General features: G+C 41.7%; 1 protein-coding gene across 5 annotated transcripts in view; it reads right to left on the reverse strand.

Moving 5' to 3' along the window:
* rsrc1 (arginine/serine-rich coiled-coil 1) overlaps nt 1–19644 on the reverse strand; it is a 133625-nt gene extending 113981 nt beyond the window's left edge. Inside the window, exons 1-3 of one of the 5 annotated variants that reach the window (XM_039784610.1) lie at nt 19538–19644; nt 18799–18993; nt 11857–11979 (exon numbers count right to left, since the gene is read on the reverse strand). In XM_039784610.1, coding sequence (XP_039640544.1) covers nt 11857–11979; nt 18799–18992 — 317 coding nt within the window. In that variant the 5' untranslated portion in view covers nt 18993; nt 19538–19644. Of the gene's footprint in view, nt 1–11856; nt 11980–18798; nt 19039–19450; nt 19474–19515 lie in introns of those variants that run through there. The other 4 variants (XM_039784601.1, XM_039784619.1, XM_039784628.1 and 1 more) reach the window with 4 other exon arrangements.
* Nucleotides 19645–20192: the final 548 nt, after the last annotated feature.

The following is a 20192-nucleotide window of genomic DNA, read 5'->3' on the forward strand; positions in this document are numbered from 1 at the left end:
TTAACACAGCAAAGACCAAGCTTGAAAGATTCACAGAAATGTTTTTTCTCCGTCCCCCTCTGCTTCATAAAAGCAATGTTTAGATTTGTCATAATCTTCAGTTTGCTTTTAATTTAGCAGTCGTCAACACAAACGTCTGCAGTGCCCTGCTATGCTGTGAAGCAGAAATGAGCCCCCATGCAGGCCACCCACTCACTACAACCCCCATACACATCCAAACACACACACGCACACACACACACACGGTTACAGCCACAAGCCACAAGGTCAAGTCATTTAGCAGAGTTCAAAGGCCTTCACAGACCCCTCAGATCTATATAAACCTACAACGGCCAGCCAGCGATGAAGGAAAAGATGACTTTCTGCAGCAAGATGTGGTTTCCATGTGCGTGCATGTGCATGTGTGTATATGTGCATGGCTGTGTGTTGATTACACCGGCGTCTTCATTGGCGCATATGCCCGGTGTCACTCAACCTCCTCATCGCAATCCTAAACTTGGCCGTCTGGTGTGCACCCGCAACCTTTGACCTCCATGCAGCCAAAGCTCGACATGACACCCATTAGCAGCTGGAGCCGAGGGGGGCCCTGGCTCAGCCACTCAGCCCAGACACAAGGTCAAGTGAGGGTCACACTCAGACTAGGTGCTAACTTGCCAACTCGCTCACAGCCACTCACGCAATCGAAACCCACTTTTTCCCTCCTTCCATCCATCACGGCCCCGAATAATTAGTTACGCCGAGTTAGGAGAGAGTTGTTTTGGTTGTCATAGCCTCCATCTGTAAGAGGGTGGAAAGCTGAAGGACCGTAGGAGCGAGTACAGACTAGACAAGAGAGACAATGGGTGAACAACAGCAGGAGGCTATGGAGGGAGAAGTAAAGATAAGATTAACAATAAAAAAAAAAAAAAGTGACATAAAGTTGGGGAGTCGAGAACAACCAGGGTAACAAAAAAGAGGGGGAATGAAAAAGAAAAGAAAAAAACCGATTGGGACTTATGGAGAGGACAGAGGAGACAGCCGTGCTTCACATCAAGCTGGCTCCAATTAGCAGGTGTGCTCTCAGACGCTTGCTCTCCCTCTCTCTCTCTCTCTCTCTGGTCAGGGAAGATGTATTTTTCTGCCTTTTATACGCATGTATTTATGAAGTGGTAGGAGATCTGAGGGCCCTTAGCATAACAGCCTTTTATTGTTTAAATGTGGACTGCTCGGCCCCGTGTGCTTAAGTGATTTAGGAACCTCACAACTCCGGTATAAGAAAAATCATAAACGCTGAGACAAACCATGTGGGTGGACTGTAAAAGGCACCAAGGAACGGGCCGACAAAAAGCAGACACACATTCCACTACTAAAGGGAAACTACACTTAATTAAACACCCAAGACACAACTGGAACAGAGCCCTGTAAAAAACTATTAGTTTCCCCTCTTCAGTGAAATAACATAAAGTTGTCTTCTGGCAGAACAGAGGCTTGTCTCATGAAGAAGTTTCTAAAAAAAATATATATATATATATATATATATATATTTTTTTTTTTTATAACAACTGCTGTCAAGACTGAACAAGAAGGAGCGAGAGAAAGGAGACAAACGGAGAAAAATAGATCAAGAAATGAAAAGAAAGCACTCCACCCTCTGATGGGGAAAAAAGCCTCTCCCCTCCACTACATGTGCCACCTTTTCTGGCCACCACTCTTATGGGAAAAACTCGGCATAGATACGTTATGTGTTATGGGATGATGATATATTGGAAGCTGCATACAGCTTTCACAACATCACAAATTTTCTTCTCTTATCTCTACAGAATGTTATTGCTGATGCAGCCACACTATTTTTATTTTTTATTTTTTATAATTTAATTTAAATCTTTAGATTTTATGTATTTTATATGTATGTATTTCATGAAATCAAAACACTTAATCTTTCGCAGAAATAGTTTATTTGATTTGCTATGTGCTATTGACAGCAGGATCCAAATGATGTCACGTTACCGTGATGGCAGAAATGGCATTCATTACACATCTGCAGTAGCACACGAGAGACGGGGAGCACTCTTTGTTATGCCACTTTTTCTGAGTGTCAATATCCCACAAAGTTTACAGAGAAATCTGGCAAACTTCCACTCCAACAAAACTGTTGACTGCATTTAAAATAATTACATTTTCCCGGCTTTGATTTCAAGCCAAAATCGCTAGTTCTCTGTTCAACCAGTCACAGAAGCGTTCTGCTCTTTGTTCAGCCAATCATATGACAGTTGGCCACGTATCGCTTGGGCGATCCATCTATCTCCACTTCCTCCTCATGTCCTCGACTCTGCCAAAACCCCAAATGGATAGACAGAACAAAAAAGGAAGACAAATTTCAAATAGAAAAACTCATGCGCATGCTGAGAAAGTGTTTCATTACTTTCAAAAAGATTGTCAAGGTTTCAGTCAAGGGGCACATGATCCTTGTTTCATTCTCTCTCATTTTTCTCTTCTTTTTCCACAAATAAATTGCTAAACGTGTGAGTGGAACCACATGCTTGGGTGTGTGTGCGTCTATGCGTGTGCGTCAGTGGGTGCGTTTGTGTGGTTCCTTTGCTTGTCCAAAGTGAACTGACAAGTGCAGGCAGTGGTTCCATTAACTGGCAATTTGCTCTCAAGTTGTCCGGGAGGGAGAGAAGGAATAAAGGAGTGTTTTTTGGCAGGACAACGCACATGGCTCTGCTTAGGACAAGTTAAGTGAGGTGCTCACACACATAATCCTAGGCCATCATTCAACACTCTCGTAATGCACACACTCTCAAACATGCAAGGTCTTAACGTGTGGCTATGACAGCTTAAATGGAGATCAATGCCTCAAATAATGAAAATGTAAATCTATTGTAAACATGCACATATTTACTTAATAAACCCATTGATAAATGTGTGCTAAAAAGTCAACGCTAAGTGTCAGTCTGAATAGGACTATGAACATGTGCCAGCATATTGTAAAGACCAACTATATAAGTCCACACACGCTTCTTCGGAGTCCAAGAGAACTATGGTGTCCATATGGTTTGAGCCAGAGTATGAGTAGAGTACAAGGTAAACACGCCTGACTGAGGTTTGTCCATGCGTGCTCTCTGAGCATGGGTCTCTACGGACTGGCTCAAAACCTGGCCGCTGAATCACACACACAGCACATAAAGATACCTCCCTCCCTCTGTGTGTGTGTAGCATGTTTTAGAGTGAAAAGAAGAACTGTGGACAGACGGTGGTGTTTATCTGTGCATAAATTAAGAGCAGAAGCTGTTAATTAGAAGGGGGGGAAAATAAGCAAACATAAAATAAAACTTTGCTAAGCGGCTACTTGGCAAGGTGACCTCCGAGTGCCACCACTGTCATTCTAGGAGCTGCTGTCCTGCTGGGCGAGTGGCACAGGGGGGGGAAGCGTGCAGGTCTGGCTATGAGCAGCAGGCAACTGGTAGAGCCCCCCCCCCTTTACTTTCTTTCTCGCTCTCTCTATGTATCACAGTCTCTCTCTCTCTCTCTTCCCCTCCTTCTCCGCCCAGAGCATTATTAGACCCAGGGCTCCGCTGCAGCTCCAAACAGCTCAATGACAACACACAGGGCCTGCCAATTAGAAATAATTAGACAGTCATTTCAGTGGCAAGTCTTTTTAAGTGCATATATAACGACGCAATGATGCTTATTAGCCGGCCTGAGCCAGCGAGGACCAGGGCCTCAAACGCTTTGGCGCTGGAGAAAATAATTATGCCAGTGATCACAAAGCGAGCTGCACATCTCTGTACTTCACCTCCACGCGTTTCAAAAATCCACTTCATTAGCTCCTGTAATTAATCCTCCATTAATTGCAGGAAAAGCCCAGTTTACCTCCCTTCGTTTCTAATTATCATCTTATAAATAGTTATGGTTCTAATTAATGTGTTCATTAGGCAGGATATTTCTCTCAAAGCCTCGCTGGGAGCCAAAGGTCCGGCTCGGCTCTCTCTGAAGCCTAACCAGCCAGAAGGTGAGGCCATCCTGCCTGCATTTGCTTTTATTTTACTACATTCAACCTCCTAATTGGCATTTAAAACCCAATTTGGAAGAACTTCAAGAAGCTTAAATAGGAGAGAGAGACAGAGAGAAGGCAGGAAGGAAAGAGAGAGGGATGCATTTGGCGTTCATTTTCCTATGCCAGAGCTAAAAGTGCTTCTGTCTCCGTCTTTCTCTTGGTCTGGCCAGACGAATGAGGCCTTTCACGGTCATAAAGTGAACACAATGAGAGCTGATTGCATGTATTAGTCCTTGGCATTATAGAGACATATTTGCAAAACATTGCAAGTGTGTCTCTAAAGAAATTACAGTGGGAGTGTCATACTGCTACTGGGTTTCAGTCATCAAACAGCCAAATTTTGTCTTTCGTATATAAAGTCTGCTCTCTATGATACTTAAATGAATCACAAAGATTTGTGTTCAAGCAGCTTTCAAAAAGGAAAAATTACTCCGTGCTCTAAATGATTAGAGCTGTAAGCTTTAAAAAAAACGTAATGCTTTTTTGTGTCAACTTTTGTTAAATTCCAAAACTTATAAAAATCTGAAGAATTTATACTGTAATAAGAATTTATTAGAGTTATGGTGGGGAAACAGTGAATCATGCCTGAGCACTGGATACAATTATGTTTATTGCAATAATTGGAAGAAAAAAGTTGCATTATATTAAAATAATGATTATTTCACTATTTCACTACTAAACATCTCATTATCTGTGACGTTCATTTTTATGTATAAGTCATTACATTAAATGTTACTTGTAAACAAGTGTTTCTATCGCTCTTGAGTACCAGTATATCACTATGAGTGGCATGATAAAGCATGTTATGAATACAAATAAACTATAATTTCTTTTAATTTGTTTATTTTACCAACATGTTAAATGCTAATAACTCCACAGTTTAAAAGGACCTTTTCACAGAAAACAGGTTTTATCTTCCCACCTCTACACTCAAAAATAAAGACACAGATAACTAGAAAAGAAAAGCCGTTACCTTTTATTAGACACTATTCCGATTCTCTTCATCTTGATAGTGATTAAGAGCTACAGTATGTGCATTTAACAACCTACTAATTTAACCAGTTACTTCATCTGGATGAGCAGGTAGGAAAATATGCACAGGTGATTTTACATGCCTTTGATGTCTTCAGAAAAAACTGTTTCAATGTGTCATTCAAAATGCAAGTATAGTAATCATGTTTTCCGTACATTACCAAATTCGAATAAATTACTAAATTTAAGAGTTATGGTAAATACAGAATTACGTCTTTGTACGACCAGATTAATGAGAAGGATGACCTCTAAATTGTGAATGTTCTTTCCTATATTTTAATATCACTATCTGATTTAAACACAAATCAGTGTGCCTGGGCCATTTCTGAAGCACTGACTGGGCAGCTGATGCCTGAGAGACTCTTCCTTCATACAATGTCTAAAAGCACAACTACCTTTCCAGTCAAGGCAATAACATAACTGACATTATGTGTCATAACTCCCATTTTTTAACCAGGTGGGAAAAAAAAGAGAAAGGGGACAACTCTTTGATGTTAAACTAGTCTTTGTTTGGGACCATCGGACTAACTCCTTCATTTGATCATCTATGTGAGAGGACTGGTGGGATGCCTTTTGCGAGGTGTGTGTGTGTGTGTGTGTGTGTGTGTGTGTGTGTGTGTGTGTGTGTGTGTGTGTGTGTGTGTGTGTGTGTGTGTGTGTGTGTGTGTGTGTGTGTGTGTGTGTGTGTGTGTGCGCGTGCGTGCGTGCGTGCGTGCGTGCGTGCGTGTGGACTCTACAGCTAGGTTGCTACCCATGGGAGTGAGCTAGTTTGTTGTGAGCCTGCAGGATGGAGGGGTGGGGTGGGGGAAGGACGGCTTGGCAGAAGTGAGGGGTAAGAAAGGGGGGGGGGGGGGGTTTCCTCTGGCGGTAGAGGGGAACACTGCTTGCGGCGAGGCGCGGATGAAAGAGGCTGTCTGTGTCAGTCACTTATTTCTCCCTTTGGTAAATAAAGGTTTCTGACAACAAAGCCGAGCAGCGCTTGACTGGCCTTTACAGCAGATAAATAAAAAAGACAACACAGAGAAAGACAGTAAGAGAGAGAGAGAAACGAAAAGAGAGAAACACAACATCAAACACGTTCAGATCTCACGACTGGAAGCATGTTGATTTTTATGGAGTAGAGAAGACGCAGCCGAACTAAACCAGGTTATCTTTCAGTTTAAATCAACACTTTGCAAGTCCGGTAATAGGGGAAGAAGGAAGAAAGGGCTGAATGTCATCCTGTGGAAGGGGGGAGACGAAAAGATGTTGAGAGTCCATGGGATAACAGACAGATGGATGAAAAACAGCCAGGAGCCTCCTCCTAAATTCCAGTATAGTATATGTCTAGACTAACATGAGACCCCTTTAAAACTGTGAGAACACCACGTGAGATACTGCAACTTAAAGAAGAAAAAGGATTTAGGGTTTGTTTGCATTCTTCCTCATCTTATTTCCTATCCGTCAGCGCCACCATTCGTGCAGTATGGTTCTCTCATAATATCAAGATCTCAGCGGTTTGTTGAGGAAACCAGATTTTACTTGTCATGTCCTCAGAACACACTCAGGGCTGCTTCCCTTATGAAGCCAGCGACACCCAAAACCACCTGCTACATCACACAGAGTCTAGCCTGTGTGAATAAATAAATGTTGGACACAAATGCGCAGAACAGTTTCCACCCTGTCACCTGACAGGGGAATTGCTGATCCAGGTGCAATGAAAAGCTGAGCGCCCCGCTGCTGCTCACCCACAATAAAGTCGCTGATTTTTCTCACCCCACCGCGGTCTTCTTGCACTCGACTGCCCTACCTTCGCTTTCCTCCCCCTCAAAAGACCTTTTCACTCCTCCCTTCAGTTCCTCACCTCAGCCCTCCCCGTTACCAAGCCGCCTGGATGACCTTGCGCGCGCTCTATGTCGATGCTAGGCAGGAAAAGCTATCTAGCAGATGTACGACACCTCATCTCATACAGGGGAAAATTGCTGTGTGAAATAAATACCAGGCCATCGCTCAACCCCTGCACACACACCGGCAGTCCAGCGCAGAAAGCAGAGCTCATGTCATGGAAACTAAAACATCTAGATTACCTTGTTCCAGCAAGACATGACAGGGTGGCCTAGTGGTTGACTGTCTCATAACCAGAAGACCAAGGCAATGATACTAGCTAGATCTGGTTGCTGGTCTTTCATCAACCCTGACCTCTGACCTCTCTAAAAGATGACAGCAGAATGTGGGATCACTCAAGTGTCTTATTATTGTTATTATTACATCCTATGTTTCCTGTCAGCCTTAATGCAGGAGACCAGATCTGGGACCTAATCTGAAGCTCTAGCAGGTAAACCTGGGGGCTTATGCACAGCACGTCCTTTTAACTTCTGTCTTGTGTAACGCTATAGATGTACGTTTTCAGAAGGTCATCCACAATGAATAATAACTATTGATTTTTACACCACAAAAACCTTTACGTCACGTCAGCTTGGACAGCAGTCATACAAACGAAAGCCACTTTTTTTTCCTTTTTACTTTTCAAATGTTGCCCCTGACTGTCTGTCTTGGCCTAGTCTCGCTTTGCCAGACCTTCCTCCAGGAGGGTCTGGCGAGTCCACACAGTATTCCCGGGATGGGAGAAAAACGTGCTCTGGTTTATTGGCAAATCTTTAAACCAATCAAAATGGTCTTGGGCCACGCTATGCGCCATATGGAGCAACGGAGCCGCTGCAAAATAGCCTCGAGAAGGAACTTGTTTTGGTGGAACGTGTAGGTTCAAAAGTTGTTTTAGTCGTGCAACAGGAAACTCAGATTGGACAGATAGTCTAGCTAACGGTCTGGATTTACCCTGCAGAGATCTGAGAAAAGGTTAACCACAGTCCTCATAAATCGACCAGAGTTTGAAATGGCAACAAAAAGGAAGCCCAAGGTAATGGATATCCGGCCTAAATGAGTTAAATCCGGCAGAATTTCCGTCGGCAATGGAGCAATCCCAGAAGCGGCACGTCGAGGATATAGACTAGTCGTGGCCCAACCCACAGTACTTTCCCCCTGCTCTAACTAAGCACCAGTTCTGAACTCATCTGGCCTCTGTGGCTCCAGGATGGCTGAGATTATCCTGACTCTGGTCTGCTATCCTAGCACGCTGGGTGGTGCGTTTAGCTTGCTATCTACTGTATCTCCTCTAGGGGAGAGACAGATAATTAGAGAACTCATTCTGCTTAGAGTCATGACAGCAGCCCAGTGATGAAGACGCTTCAGTTTAGCGGGGCTAAACCCTGACGCTAGCACTCTGCCCTGCTAACTCAACACACCCCTGAAATATTAATAAGGAAAATGTAAGCATTTGTGTGTGTGTGTGTGTGTGTGTGTGTGCGCCTTGCGGTTTATGCTCACCTATGTTAGTGCATGCACACATGAGTGAATATGCACCAGTGAATGAAATGCTCAGCTTCTCTTTGACGGGTCAAGTGGTGGATTTGTCGCACCTGCCATTCCTCCGTGTTTTCTAACAGTGCCTCTGAAGCGAACTGTTAAGTGGATGAAGGACTGACAGAATGACTGACTGAGCCACACACATTTAACCCCTGCTGTGGACGCCCATAGAAGCGCAGCACTACACCGCTCCGCCCAGCTCACCTAAAGATGTGCCTGTGATCCGGCTGTGATGAGAGGCTGTGTCGTCTTTGTTGGACTGGGTACACATCAGATCACTTTATGCTGCTGCTGCCATGCTCCACTCTGTTCTCCCCCAGTGGACTAGGTCCTGACACCCCCCTGAACGTGAACACGCATTCACGCAAATCTGCACATACATGCATACGCTTAATCAACCTCACACATGCTGGTGCGCACACAGGCAGGCACAGGCACGCACGCACACACACACACACACACACACACACACACACACACACACACACACACACACACACACACACACACACACACACACACACACACACACACACACACACACACACACACACACACACACACACACACACACACACACACACACACACAGATATGCCTGCTCACATCAAAGAGAATAAACATTAATGGCAAATAGGTAATCTGCTCCTCTTGTCTGTTTTACATTTCAGGGCAAGATTGACTGCCTCTGGGGGACCTGGCCCTTCTCTGATTGAGGGCAGGGGAAAAAAAAGGAGAATGAAAGTAGAGAAGGAGGAGGCCACGATAGATGGTAAACACATGACAGAGCATTATTCTTATTTCATGTACCCCTTTATTTTTTATTTATACATGAGAGATAGAAAAGAAGGTAATAAAATCCCCTCCCTTCAACCCACGACGGCCCCACTATGGTCCTAATCTTCTCCCCTGCAATATTCTGATGCAGACATTATTATTCTCATTTCTTCTGAATAATGTCCCTCTCTCGAGCCTATCTGTTCTCTCTACCGGTGCTCGCTTTTGTCTCTCCTCCTCATTTTCCTCCTTCAGGATCTTCTCCGCACTCTCCCTCTCCTGCACTAACTCAACCTATTCTCTCCACACTTTTCCCATTCTCTTCTAACTTCTCGTCTCTCCAGTCAGTGCACTCGGCCTCTTCTTGCTTCTGTCTTTCATATTCTGAAGGTGATGTCGGGTTAGCGTGGCTGGGGAGGGCCCAGCACCTTATATCCTATATGCGTATCAATCATGAGGTCCTGTCCACTCAATCCTCCTCTGATCCATCAGCCAGCCTCTCCGCCAGCTCACGCTCACACTCACACACACACACACACACACACACACCTAATGGCAGTCAGGGCAACTATGCACAACAACCTGCTTTCGTTTCACAACCACAGTGCTGTACAGGACTATAGTACTACTACTACTAAAGGAGCACACATGTGGCCACCAACGACTGCCATCAAATAACTGCATAAATTCATCATTAATGCCACCATTTTGCACATCCCTACCTCCAACGCCGCCTCCACCTCGTAACACCCCACCACGCACTCCCACCAACACCAACCCACCTGCTCCTCGCTCACCGCTAAGCCGATTACACGACGCAACACTCCTAATCACAGTACAGCGTTTGTAAACACCGATGTCATCGACTGCAGTTCTAAATCTCCCAAATCCCCTCCACCCTTCATCTCATACCACACCAGTAATGCCATTTGCAACTGATGTTTTAATCACCAGTGCCGCTGTGAGTGACTGCCACTGTACCACAGAGAGAAGGGCGACAATGTGTGAAAACTGTTTGGACAAATTTTTCTCCAGAAATGGTTTCAGTTCACAGTGCAACACGGAAATGTGTTCCTTGTTCTAAAGCCACAAAATGTTTTGTGATTAGGTTGGAGAGCTGAAGTGTGAGGTCTTCTTATGAGACCATCAACCTCTCTTATGTCAAAACGTCTCTGTTGCATCATCAATTCATCCTGACAGCTTTATAATGGAGATAAAAACTCTTTTTTCTTTTTGATTAAAATGATCTCTGCTCTCCCCCCACAGCCATACACAAGTAAACAAAGGGCCTTGCTCGCGCATAAATTATGACAACCTTTTCTTTAATTGTGCATCTGTGCATGTTTGTGTGTGTGTGTGTGTGTGTGTGTGTGTGTGTGTGTGTGGGATTTAAAACAGCACACTTTACTGGTTCATTAGCACCAGATTAGCTATGCTAATGACATGGACCACCACACACAGAGATGTTGCCTTTATGTTTCTGAAAGGGATACACGACTGACTATGACTGTGTGTCTGTGTGTCTGTCTGTGTCTGTCTGTGTCTGTGTGTGTGTGTGTGTGTGTGTGTGTGTGTGTGTGTGTGTGTGTGTGTGTGTGTGTCTGAGAAGTGTGGTGCAGGTGTGCACACATAAGTCTTGCATGAATAAGTTATTCCCTTGCAAAAACAAGTCAGCTACACCAATAATAATCATAATTCAACAAAGTATGTATGGGTAATGATGTTTTAATTGCATTAATGAGTGAAAGGAGAGCTGCTGCCAAAAGAGATTTGGGAAGGATTGGACTGGTGTTGCAATATGACCTGCTGTCTCTGCGGGTCTCCGTTTCATTAATACTCGCACAGTAAGACAGATAGTCAGGGCAAACAGACACGAGTACATGCGCATGCAACGGACTAAACCAGACCTAAAACTCAAGTTTCCATGTGGCTCCATCTGATGACATAAGACATAAATACGAAATGATGTGTTTGTTGACACTGGAGTAAACTTCCAAAAGTCTTATTGCTTTTTTAATAAGAAAAGTCTGCAATGGCATTCCACATACTGATTTGTAATACAAACACCCAAAGAGCGCTTCAAGGCGCATTTTTTTGCTACTCCTAAATGATGTAACCATCACTCATCACTCCTTCTATTTAGGTATTATATACTTTATCTTCAGTATAAATAAAAAAAATTCTATTTTAGCTTATTTTTATCTTCCATTTTGTTTCGTTTTACTCTTTTTAAAATCCTATTCATGTCTTTTAATACTGTCTTTTTATATTGCCTTGTGTTCCTTTTAGGTCTTTTCTTAATGCCTTTCTGTATTATTTAAAACACTTTATATTACCTTGTTGAAACGTGCCACACAAATAAATTTGCCTTCCCAAAAATGTAGTTAAATACATATTTATTCAAAAGGAATTATCATTATTAATATTATAGTGTTATTATGCACTATTACTAATACAATTCTGAGGGAAAAATAGCAAATGCAAATATCCAGAAACTTTCTTCAAGATTAATCTAAACAAGATTGTCAGTAAAATTACAAAACTTTGGATTCTATGGTTACACTATGGTTAGACTATGGTTAGTGCGCGTGCGAGAGAGATGGTGTTACCTCCTGTCTCGGCTGCGTGACCTGTGTGAGCGGTGACTCCTCCCTTTGTCTCTCTCTACGCTGCGACTCCTCCTCCTGCGAGACGGACTGTGGGATGAGCTGCTGCTGGAACGTCTTCTTCTCCTGGAGCACACAGACCAAAAACACACAAACTCAATTCCATTATTGGCAGGATCCTTAAAACAAAACAGCAATCAGACAGCAGGGTTGTGGACAATTAATCATTTTGTGATGCAGCAACAGTGAAATATGTGAATTTGTTCTTAATGCCCAGTGTGATGAAAAAATGTGGTTCTCAAAATAGCGGAGTATACATTTTTACACGTTTTCTCTTGTTTTACCATCTATAAAACAAACAGACAACACCAAAATCAAACACTTCCCATATCAGCTCCCTCTCCTCCCTTTACCCTTATGCTCCACTCTGTCACGACAAGCACAATTTCTACAATTCTCTGTGTTCATTCAACTTTATCTGAAATTCTTTCCTCTCCTGTATAATTGAATGTTGTATTCCCAATTTGTTTTGCTGTTTATTTCGAGAGCAAATAAATGTCTGTGTGTCCCAGACAACCTTCCCTACTATGAGCAGCGCTGACGGCTACTTTGCATTAGGGAACACGCTCGTCTACGTCCAAGAGCAGCAGAGCCATGCAGGCTGCCCTACAGTTCCTCCACAGGGGCCCTTTGGTGCTCTGCTGCCCTTTAATGTGGCTACAGCAGTTTGTGTAGCGTCTGTTTTCCAAACATCACTCACACCGCGTTCCTATTGATATCATGAAGCAGGAGGCATTCATGGGGGTGAATGTAAATGCAGAAACCCCCCTATTCTTCTGCGCAAACAGTTTGAGAAATATTCATTATTTAAAATCTCATTTTTTCATTCACCAAAGCCAAAAATACCCAAATTCTTTTAGCACACACACAAAAAAAACACATACGCAGTCCTATGGGAGCAAAGCAAGATAGAGGGGAAGAGAAGAAAAAGGAAAGCAATTCAAATAACACAGAGGCTGAACTATCAAATCAGATTTGTACCACTTAGAGCAGCGCAGGAAAGATTAGTATTCCAAAGGCTGGATCCCATGAGCGGGGCCTTATGAAATAACTTCCACAGCCCTCTTACAACCACTTCACACATTACACAGAAGAAACACACAGTAGTGAGCTGAGGGTTTTTGGAAGGTGGCATTCGCGCACACATTTTCTCAGAAGCCTGCGCGAATGTAACGTAATAAAAACATAATGGCTCAAACACATAGGAGTGGGAAGTGCTGGTTAACACAGAAGCTGTTTCACATGAATGCAACACCTAGCAAGTCCAATCACGCACACTTTTTCCCTGTGTTGCTCGCGCTTTGTATGTCCCACACATAGCCATTAACACAGCTACTCTCTACATACATGTTAATTATGTGGTCATGACGTCACCAGCCGAGAGCATAAGCACCCTTCTGTTTTACCACATGAGGTCTCTTTACACGGTTTGTATGTTTACAGGTTGAAAATGCCACAGAATGTGTGTCCTCTTATATGAGCCTATTTAAGGAACTAGTTTCACACAAACCCACACACAAGGTCTTGGTTAATTGATCAAAACGTATGGCTAATAGATGAGGGACTGTGGTCCCAGGGATTACACTACCCACCCAGCCCCATCCGGTACAGGCAGGCAATGACTTCCAATCAGCAGTAATGGACCTTGACCAAGCCTCATAAATAATTACCATCAACTGGCCTTGTCTGAACAGCCACACACAGCCAGTGGAAGCTGTGGCTGGATGGAGGAGGCCAGGTACAGCCACTAACCATTTGTTAAGATGTCTGATTTTTAATGAACCTCCCCCTTCCCTCTGTAACTGCTAAAAAACAAAGTGTGGTATTTTGAAAACATAAGGAGAAGCTTATAAAACAGTTATAAGCTAGTAACCTTCAGACGGTGTTTATTTTATGAGACTAGACACAAAATGAGCCATCACAAACAGCCACGTCTACCTTAATATGTTTAGCTACGTTTCATCTCTCAAATGGCCACTAGCCAAAACACAAAAGTAAAAGTAATACTTTCACTTTTTATAATAGTGATCATATTCACTCTTTTTGTGGAACTCATATGACCAACTAAAATAGTGCAGACTCAATCAAAATTCTAAATAAAATTTCATATCTGGGTCCTTAGCATAGCAGAGTCCTTATCTGGCATTCATTGTAAACCGTGCGAGCGTCCTTCACTGTACATCTTTTCATTTGGATCCTTATGATAATAAATATTCCATCCTGAAAGGTGTCTTCAATAATCCTGAGCAAGGACCAAAACTTACAATACCAGACGGCATTCTTAGACCACATTAAAAAATGAAATATTATAAACTGAATTATAAACAACTGTTATTTTACAACTTTACATACCAAACAAACTTTTTTGGAATTCAACAATCTTTTATGATCTCCATGTTTTAAATTGAGTTATTGCATGACATATTGAGGAAAACACTGAACTATATAAAATAAATATATAAAAATATATAGGGTTTACCCTAAGGATGCACAAATACATTTTGAAGCCATAGCAAAATCATACCCATTATTTTCCATAGAAATAAAAATGTTATTTCTATGTTATTTTCCCATCTAAAATATAAACACAACATAAATGCCAATTCTACAATAGGCCTTTTTAAACAGAAGACATTTTGACATTTCACAGTAGAATAAAGCACAAGTGTAAATAATAAAATAAATGATGGTTGAATTCCATTTAACTGCTTTAGCTCAGGGTCTTGGTATTATGCATGATGGCTCACTGTCCCGGCTTACTGGAAAACTTAGATAGAACAGATTCCGTTACAGTTATTAGTTACATCTGTGTGCTTCCAACTATGTTTCTGCAGGGAAAAAGGCATATCCGACAAATATTAGCAGTTATAGACCTATACTGATAATATGTTTTGATAGCAGCTGGTAGATTGGTGCGAAATCCACTCTAATAATCAACTGGGTTGTCGTTTCAATAAAATGATATCAGATTCCTGAAGTTTAACAACTGTTAAACTGACTGTGGCTTAATACATGGAGGGACCAATATATATATATATATATATATATATATATATATATATATATATATACAGTCCTTCGAAAGTATTCCTTTAACTTTCGACCTTTTCCACTTCGCCCAACTTTAAACTGTAATTTTTGTGAAGAATCAACAACAAGTGGCCCAATTATGAAGTGAACAATCATTGGCTATTTCAACTTTTTAACAATAAAAACTGAAAAAGTGGGTGCAAAATTATTCAGCTTTACTTTCAGTGCAGCCTCTCTCCAGAGTTCAGTGGGATCTCTGAATGATCCAATGTTACCTAAATACTAATGATGATAAATAGAATCCAGCTGTGTGTAATCAAGTCTCCGTTATAAATGCACCTGCTCTGTGATAGTCTCAGAGGTCCGTGTAAAGCACAGAGAGCATCATGAAGAACAAGGAACACACCAGGCAGGTCCGAGATACTGTTGTGGAGAAGTTTAAAGCGGTTGGATACAAAAGATTTCAAGCTTTAAACATCCCAAGGAGCACTGTGCAAGCGATAATATTGAAATGGAAGGAGTATCAGACCACTACAAATCTACGAACCGGCCGTCCCTCTAAACTTTCAGCTCATACAATGAGAAGACTGATCAGAGATGCAGCCAAGAGGCCCATGATCACTCTGGATGAACTGCAGAGATCTACAGCTGAGGTGGGAGACTCTGTCCATAGGACAACAATCATAGAGTACTGCACAAATCTGGCCTTTATGGAAGAGTGGCAAGAAGAAAGACATTTCTTAAAGATATCCATAAAAAGTGTCGTTTTAAAGTTTGCCAAAAGCCACCTGGGAGACACACCAAACATGTGGAAGAAGGTGCTGTGGTCAGATGAAACCAAAATCAAACTTTTGGCAAATGCAAAATGTTATGTTTGGTGTAAAAGCAACACACTCATCACCCTGAACACACCATCCCCACTGTCAAACATGGTGGTGGCTGCATCATGGTTTGGGCCTGCTTTTCTTCAGCACAGGAAGATGGTTAAATTGATGGAAAGGATGAAAATACAGGACCATTCTGAAGAAACCTGATGGAGCTGCAAACCTGAGACTGGGGGAGATTTGTCTTCAACAAACAAATCAAACATGCAAAATCTACAATAATGGTTCACAAAAACATATCAGGGGTTAGAATGGCCAAGTCAAACACCGAATCAATGAGAACTGTGGAAAAACTGAAATGTGTTCACAAAGCTCTCCATCCAACCTCACTGAGCTCGAGCGTTTTGCAAGGAGGATGGGCAAAAATGCAGCTCTCGATGTGCAAAACTGTAGAGACATACCCCAGCACTTACAGTGTAATCGCAGCAAAAGGTGGCGCTCTAAGTATTACTTAGGGGGCTGAATATTTTGCCAATATTCAGTTTATTTGTTTAAAAGGTTTGAAATATATAAATTTCGTTCCACTTCATGATTGTGTCACTTGTTGTTGATTCTTCAAAAAAATTACAGTTTTATATCTTATGTTTGAGGCCTGAAATGTGGCAAAAGGTCGAAAAGTTCAAGGGGGCGATCTTTATAAGGCACTGAAAAAAAAAATATATATATATATATATATATATATATATATATATATATATATATATATATATATATATATATACATACAGTGCACCCTCCACAATTATTGGCACCCCTGTTTAAGATGGGTTCATGGACTTCTAAAAATTCTCCTTTTTTTTTAAACAACATAGAACTCAAATGCAAAAAAAGAGAAAAATCCAACCTTTTATTTAAGTACATTACTTTGGTGGTAAAAAAAAAAAATCGCATTTAGAAAAAGAAAACTTGAAATCATGTGTCCCACAATTATTGGCACCCCTAACAATTCCGCTGAAAAATTTAATATATATTTTTTTAAATATATTTTTCTGTAGTTGCTAAAGTTGGTCAGGGTATCTAGGAACTTTTAAATAGTAATTCATGACTTCCTGTTTCCCTGGGGTATAAATATGACGTGACACAGAGTCCTAATTCTCTTACCCATTTGTCAACATGGCAAAGACAAGAGAACACACAATTCAAGTAAGGCAGATGTGTGTCAACCTTCATAAGTTAGGCAATGGCTACAAGAAAATAGCCACTCGCCTTAACTTGCCCGTATCTACAGTCAGAGGAATCATTAAGAAGTTTAAAACAACTGGAACAGTGACAAACTAGGCTGGAAGAGGTCCCAAGTTTATCTTGCCACAACGCACAGTGAGGAGGATGGTAAGAAAGGTAAAAAAAAGTCCTAAGCTCACTGTCACAGAATTGCATCAAAGAGTGGCATCTTGGGGTCACGAAGTCTCAAAAAAAAACATCAGACGCTCTCTACATGCCAACAAGCTGTTAGGGAGGCATGCAAGGAAAAAGCCTTTTCTCACTAACACTCACAAACGTAAACGTCTGGAGTTGGCTAAGCGGCACTGGGACTTCAACTGGGATTGTGTGCTTTGGTCAGATGAGACTAAGATTGAGCTTTTTGGCAACAAACACTCTAAGTGGGTCTGGCGTAAAACAAAAGATGAGTATGCCGAAAAGCACCTTCACCACCGTGAAGTATGGTGGAGGATCTGTGATGCTTTGGGGCTGTTTCTCTTCCAAAGGCCCTGGGAACCTTGTTAGGGTGCATGGCATCATGAATGCTTTGAACTACCAAGACATTTTAAATAAAAACCTGATGGCCTCTGCCAGAAAGCTGAAGATGGGTCGTCACTGGGTCTTTCAGCAGGATAATTATCCTAAACATGTGGCAAAATCTACACAAAAATGGTTTCGAGCAGTCACAAACTCAAGGTCCTCCCATGGCCATCTCAGTCCCCAGACCTCAACCCAATCGAAAACCTGTGGGGGTGAGGCAAAGAGGAGAGTGCATGAGAGAGGACCCAGGACTCTGGATGATCTAGAAAGATTGTGCAAAGAAGAATCGTCAAAGATCCCTCTCGCTGTGTTCTCCAATCTTGTGAAATGTTATAGAAGGAGATTAAGTGCTGTCTTGTTGGCAAAAGGGGTGTTAAAATATAACACCCCCCGCGCCCCTCTTGGGGACACATGATTTCAAGTTTTTTTTCTCTAAATGTGTGATTTTTTTTTTTACCACCAAAGTAATGTACTTAAATAAAAGGTTGGATTTTTCTCTTTTTTGCATTTGGGTTCTATGTTGTTTAAAAAAAGGAGAATTTTTAGAAGTCCATGACCCCATCTTAAACAGGGGTGCCAATAATTGTGGAGGGCACTGTATATATATATATATATATATATATAGCCTCAAATGAGCTGTAATAAGAAAGAAAGCCACATGTGGTACAATGAGCCAACCTAATAAATGAAGAAAAGCACAAACTAGAGCTACAACAATTAATCGATTAGTTGTCAACTCTTAAATTAATCGCCAACTATTTTGATAATCGATTAGTCGGTTTGAGTAATTTCTTAAAACAAAAGTAAAAATTCTTTGATTCCAGCTTATTAAATGTCAATATTTTCCAGTTTCTTCTCTCCTCTGTGACAGTAAACTGAATATATTTGAGTTGTGGACAAAACAAGACATTTGAGGACGTCATCTTGGGCTTTTGGGAAACACTGATCCACATTTTTTATTTTCTGACATTTCCAATCAACTAATCGAGAAAAAAAAAAAATCAACAAATTAATCGACTATGAAAATAATCGTTTGATTTACTTCTGCAACCACAGAGAAGATGAGCCAGGAACTGGGCTGCTGGGAAACATGCAGCATCAGCACCAGATCAGCCCCGGAGATAAAACACCGTTGGTCTGGCTCAAGGACACTTCAGCAGAACAGGCAACTTCTCAGTCCTCATCCTTTCTACCTCTTATCAGAGAAGAAAAGCTTGTTATGCACTCTCACCTTCTGTCTTTGTCCTTATCTCTGGAGCGAGAACGGCTCCGGCGACTGGACCTTCGACTCCGGCTGCCGGCCACTTTGCTGCTGGAGGATGAAGAGGAAGAGGAGGAGGAGGAGGAAGAGGATGACCGGCGACGCTGTTTTCTCTTCCTCCTGCTCCGACTGTCATCCTCACTATCAGACGAGCGCCGACCCATGCTGGCTGACACACAGAGTAGTGTTACCGTTGAGCTCTCTCCATCACTGACAAGGTTTAGCAACAATTTGGTACAAATGTAAAAATACAGCATCGACCTGAACACACTCAACAATTTACCAAAGCCAATAGTACATTTCTCTAACGTTACACACTTAGCTATGCACAACATCATGTATTATTAATGCAGCTACTTTAACAACAGAGGTAGCTAGCTACTATAACATGTAGCTTAGCTTATCAAATCCATGGAGGAAAGTAACAGTTATGTAATATAAATCACCGTTACAGATCTAACAACACTGTTGTCGCACATGCCTTAATATAAAAGAGATAGATTAAAGATCACTGTTTTCTTTGGAGGCTAGCTAGCAGGCTAACTGTGCTAACTCCACTAACGTTTGGCTGTAACTAGTTCTAGTTCGGCCTTCTAGCCGCTTAACAGTGACCATGTCTCACACTGCAGTCAGTAAACGTTGCACGAAGGACGAAAGTGCAGCAAAATAAATGAGAAGATACATTGAAATGAAAAATCCCGCTCCTCACCTTTAAATCGTTGAGAAGCACCACAACCCAGCCATGCACTGCTAAAGAGACTCTACTCGTCAAACAGGAAAGCATCGATCGAGTCCAGACAGAAGAATCAAACAAAGAGCAATCGATTGAGGGAGTGCGCTCATCCATGGATGTATTATAAAATGCTCTCATCTGGTATCATCCTAGATTTGAATTAGGTATCCATGATTTCCCCTAAATGATATCTTCAGCCTCAAATGAGCGCTAAATACTGCAGTATTTTTGTTGTTGTTGCCACTTTGTAATAAAAAAATTATAATATATTAATAATAAAAGCCAACACAGGTTGGTATTGTTTAGAGGTTTAAGGGTGCATTTTGATTCAGTGAACCTAGGCCTCAGGTAAAGAAGTATATTTTCATTACTGCATGGCTGAAGTAAGCTATTTAGGATGGCTAGGTTAGCTTGGCTTATATGTTGGTTTATTGCAGCGTGGCCGCTTTTGACACTGAATCTTTCATACATTTAGAAGTAGCCTATGAGGTCAATTAATGGAGCGGCAACATATCATCTTCACTTATCATTTTTAATCGTTATATTGTACTGCCAGTTTTTTATTCAAGTCTCCAGTCAATTGAAAATATTCAAAATTAATAAGACTATATAATGTTTATTTATGTATATC

This window comes from Perca fluviatilis, chromosome 2 (genome assembly GCF_010015445.1).
Source record: "Perca fluviatilis chromosome 2, GENO_Pfluv_1.0, whole genome shotgun sequence".
In the NCBI taxonomy this organism is placed as follows: Eukaryota; Metazoa; Chordata; class Actinopteri; order Perciformes; family Percidae; genus Perca; species Perca fluviatilis.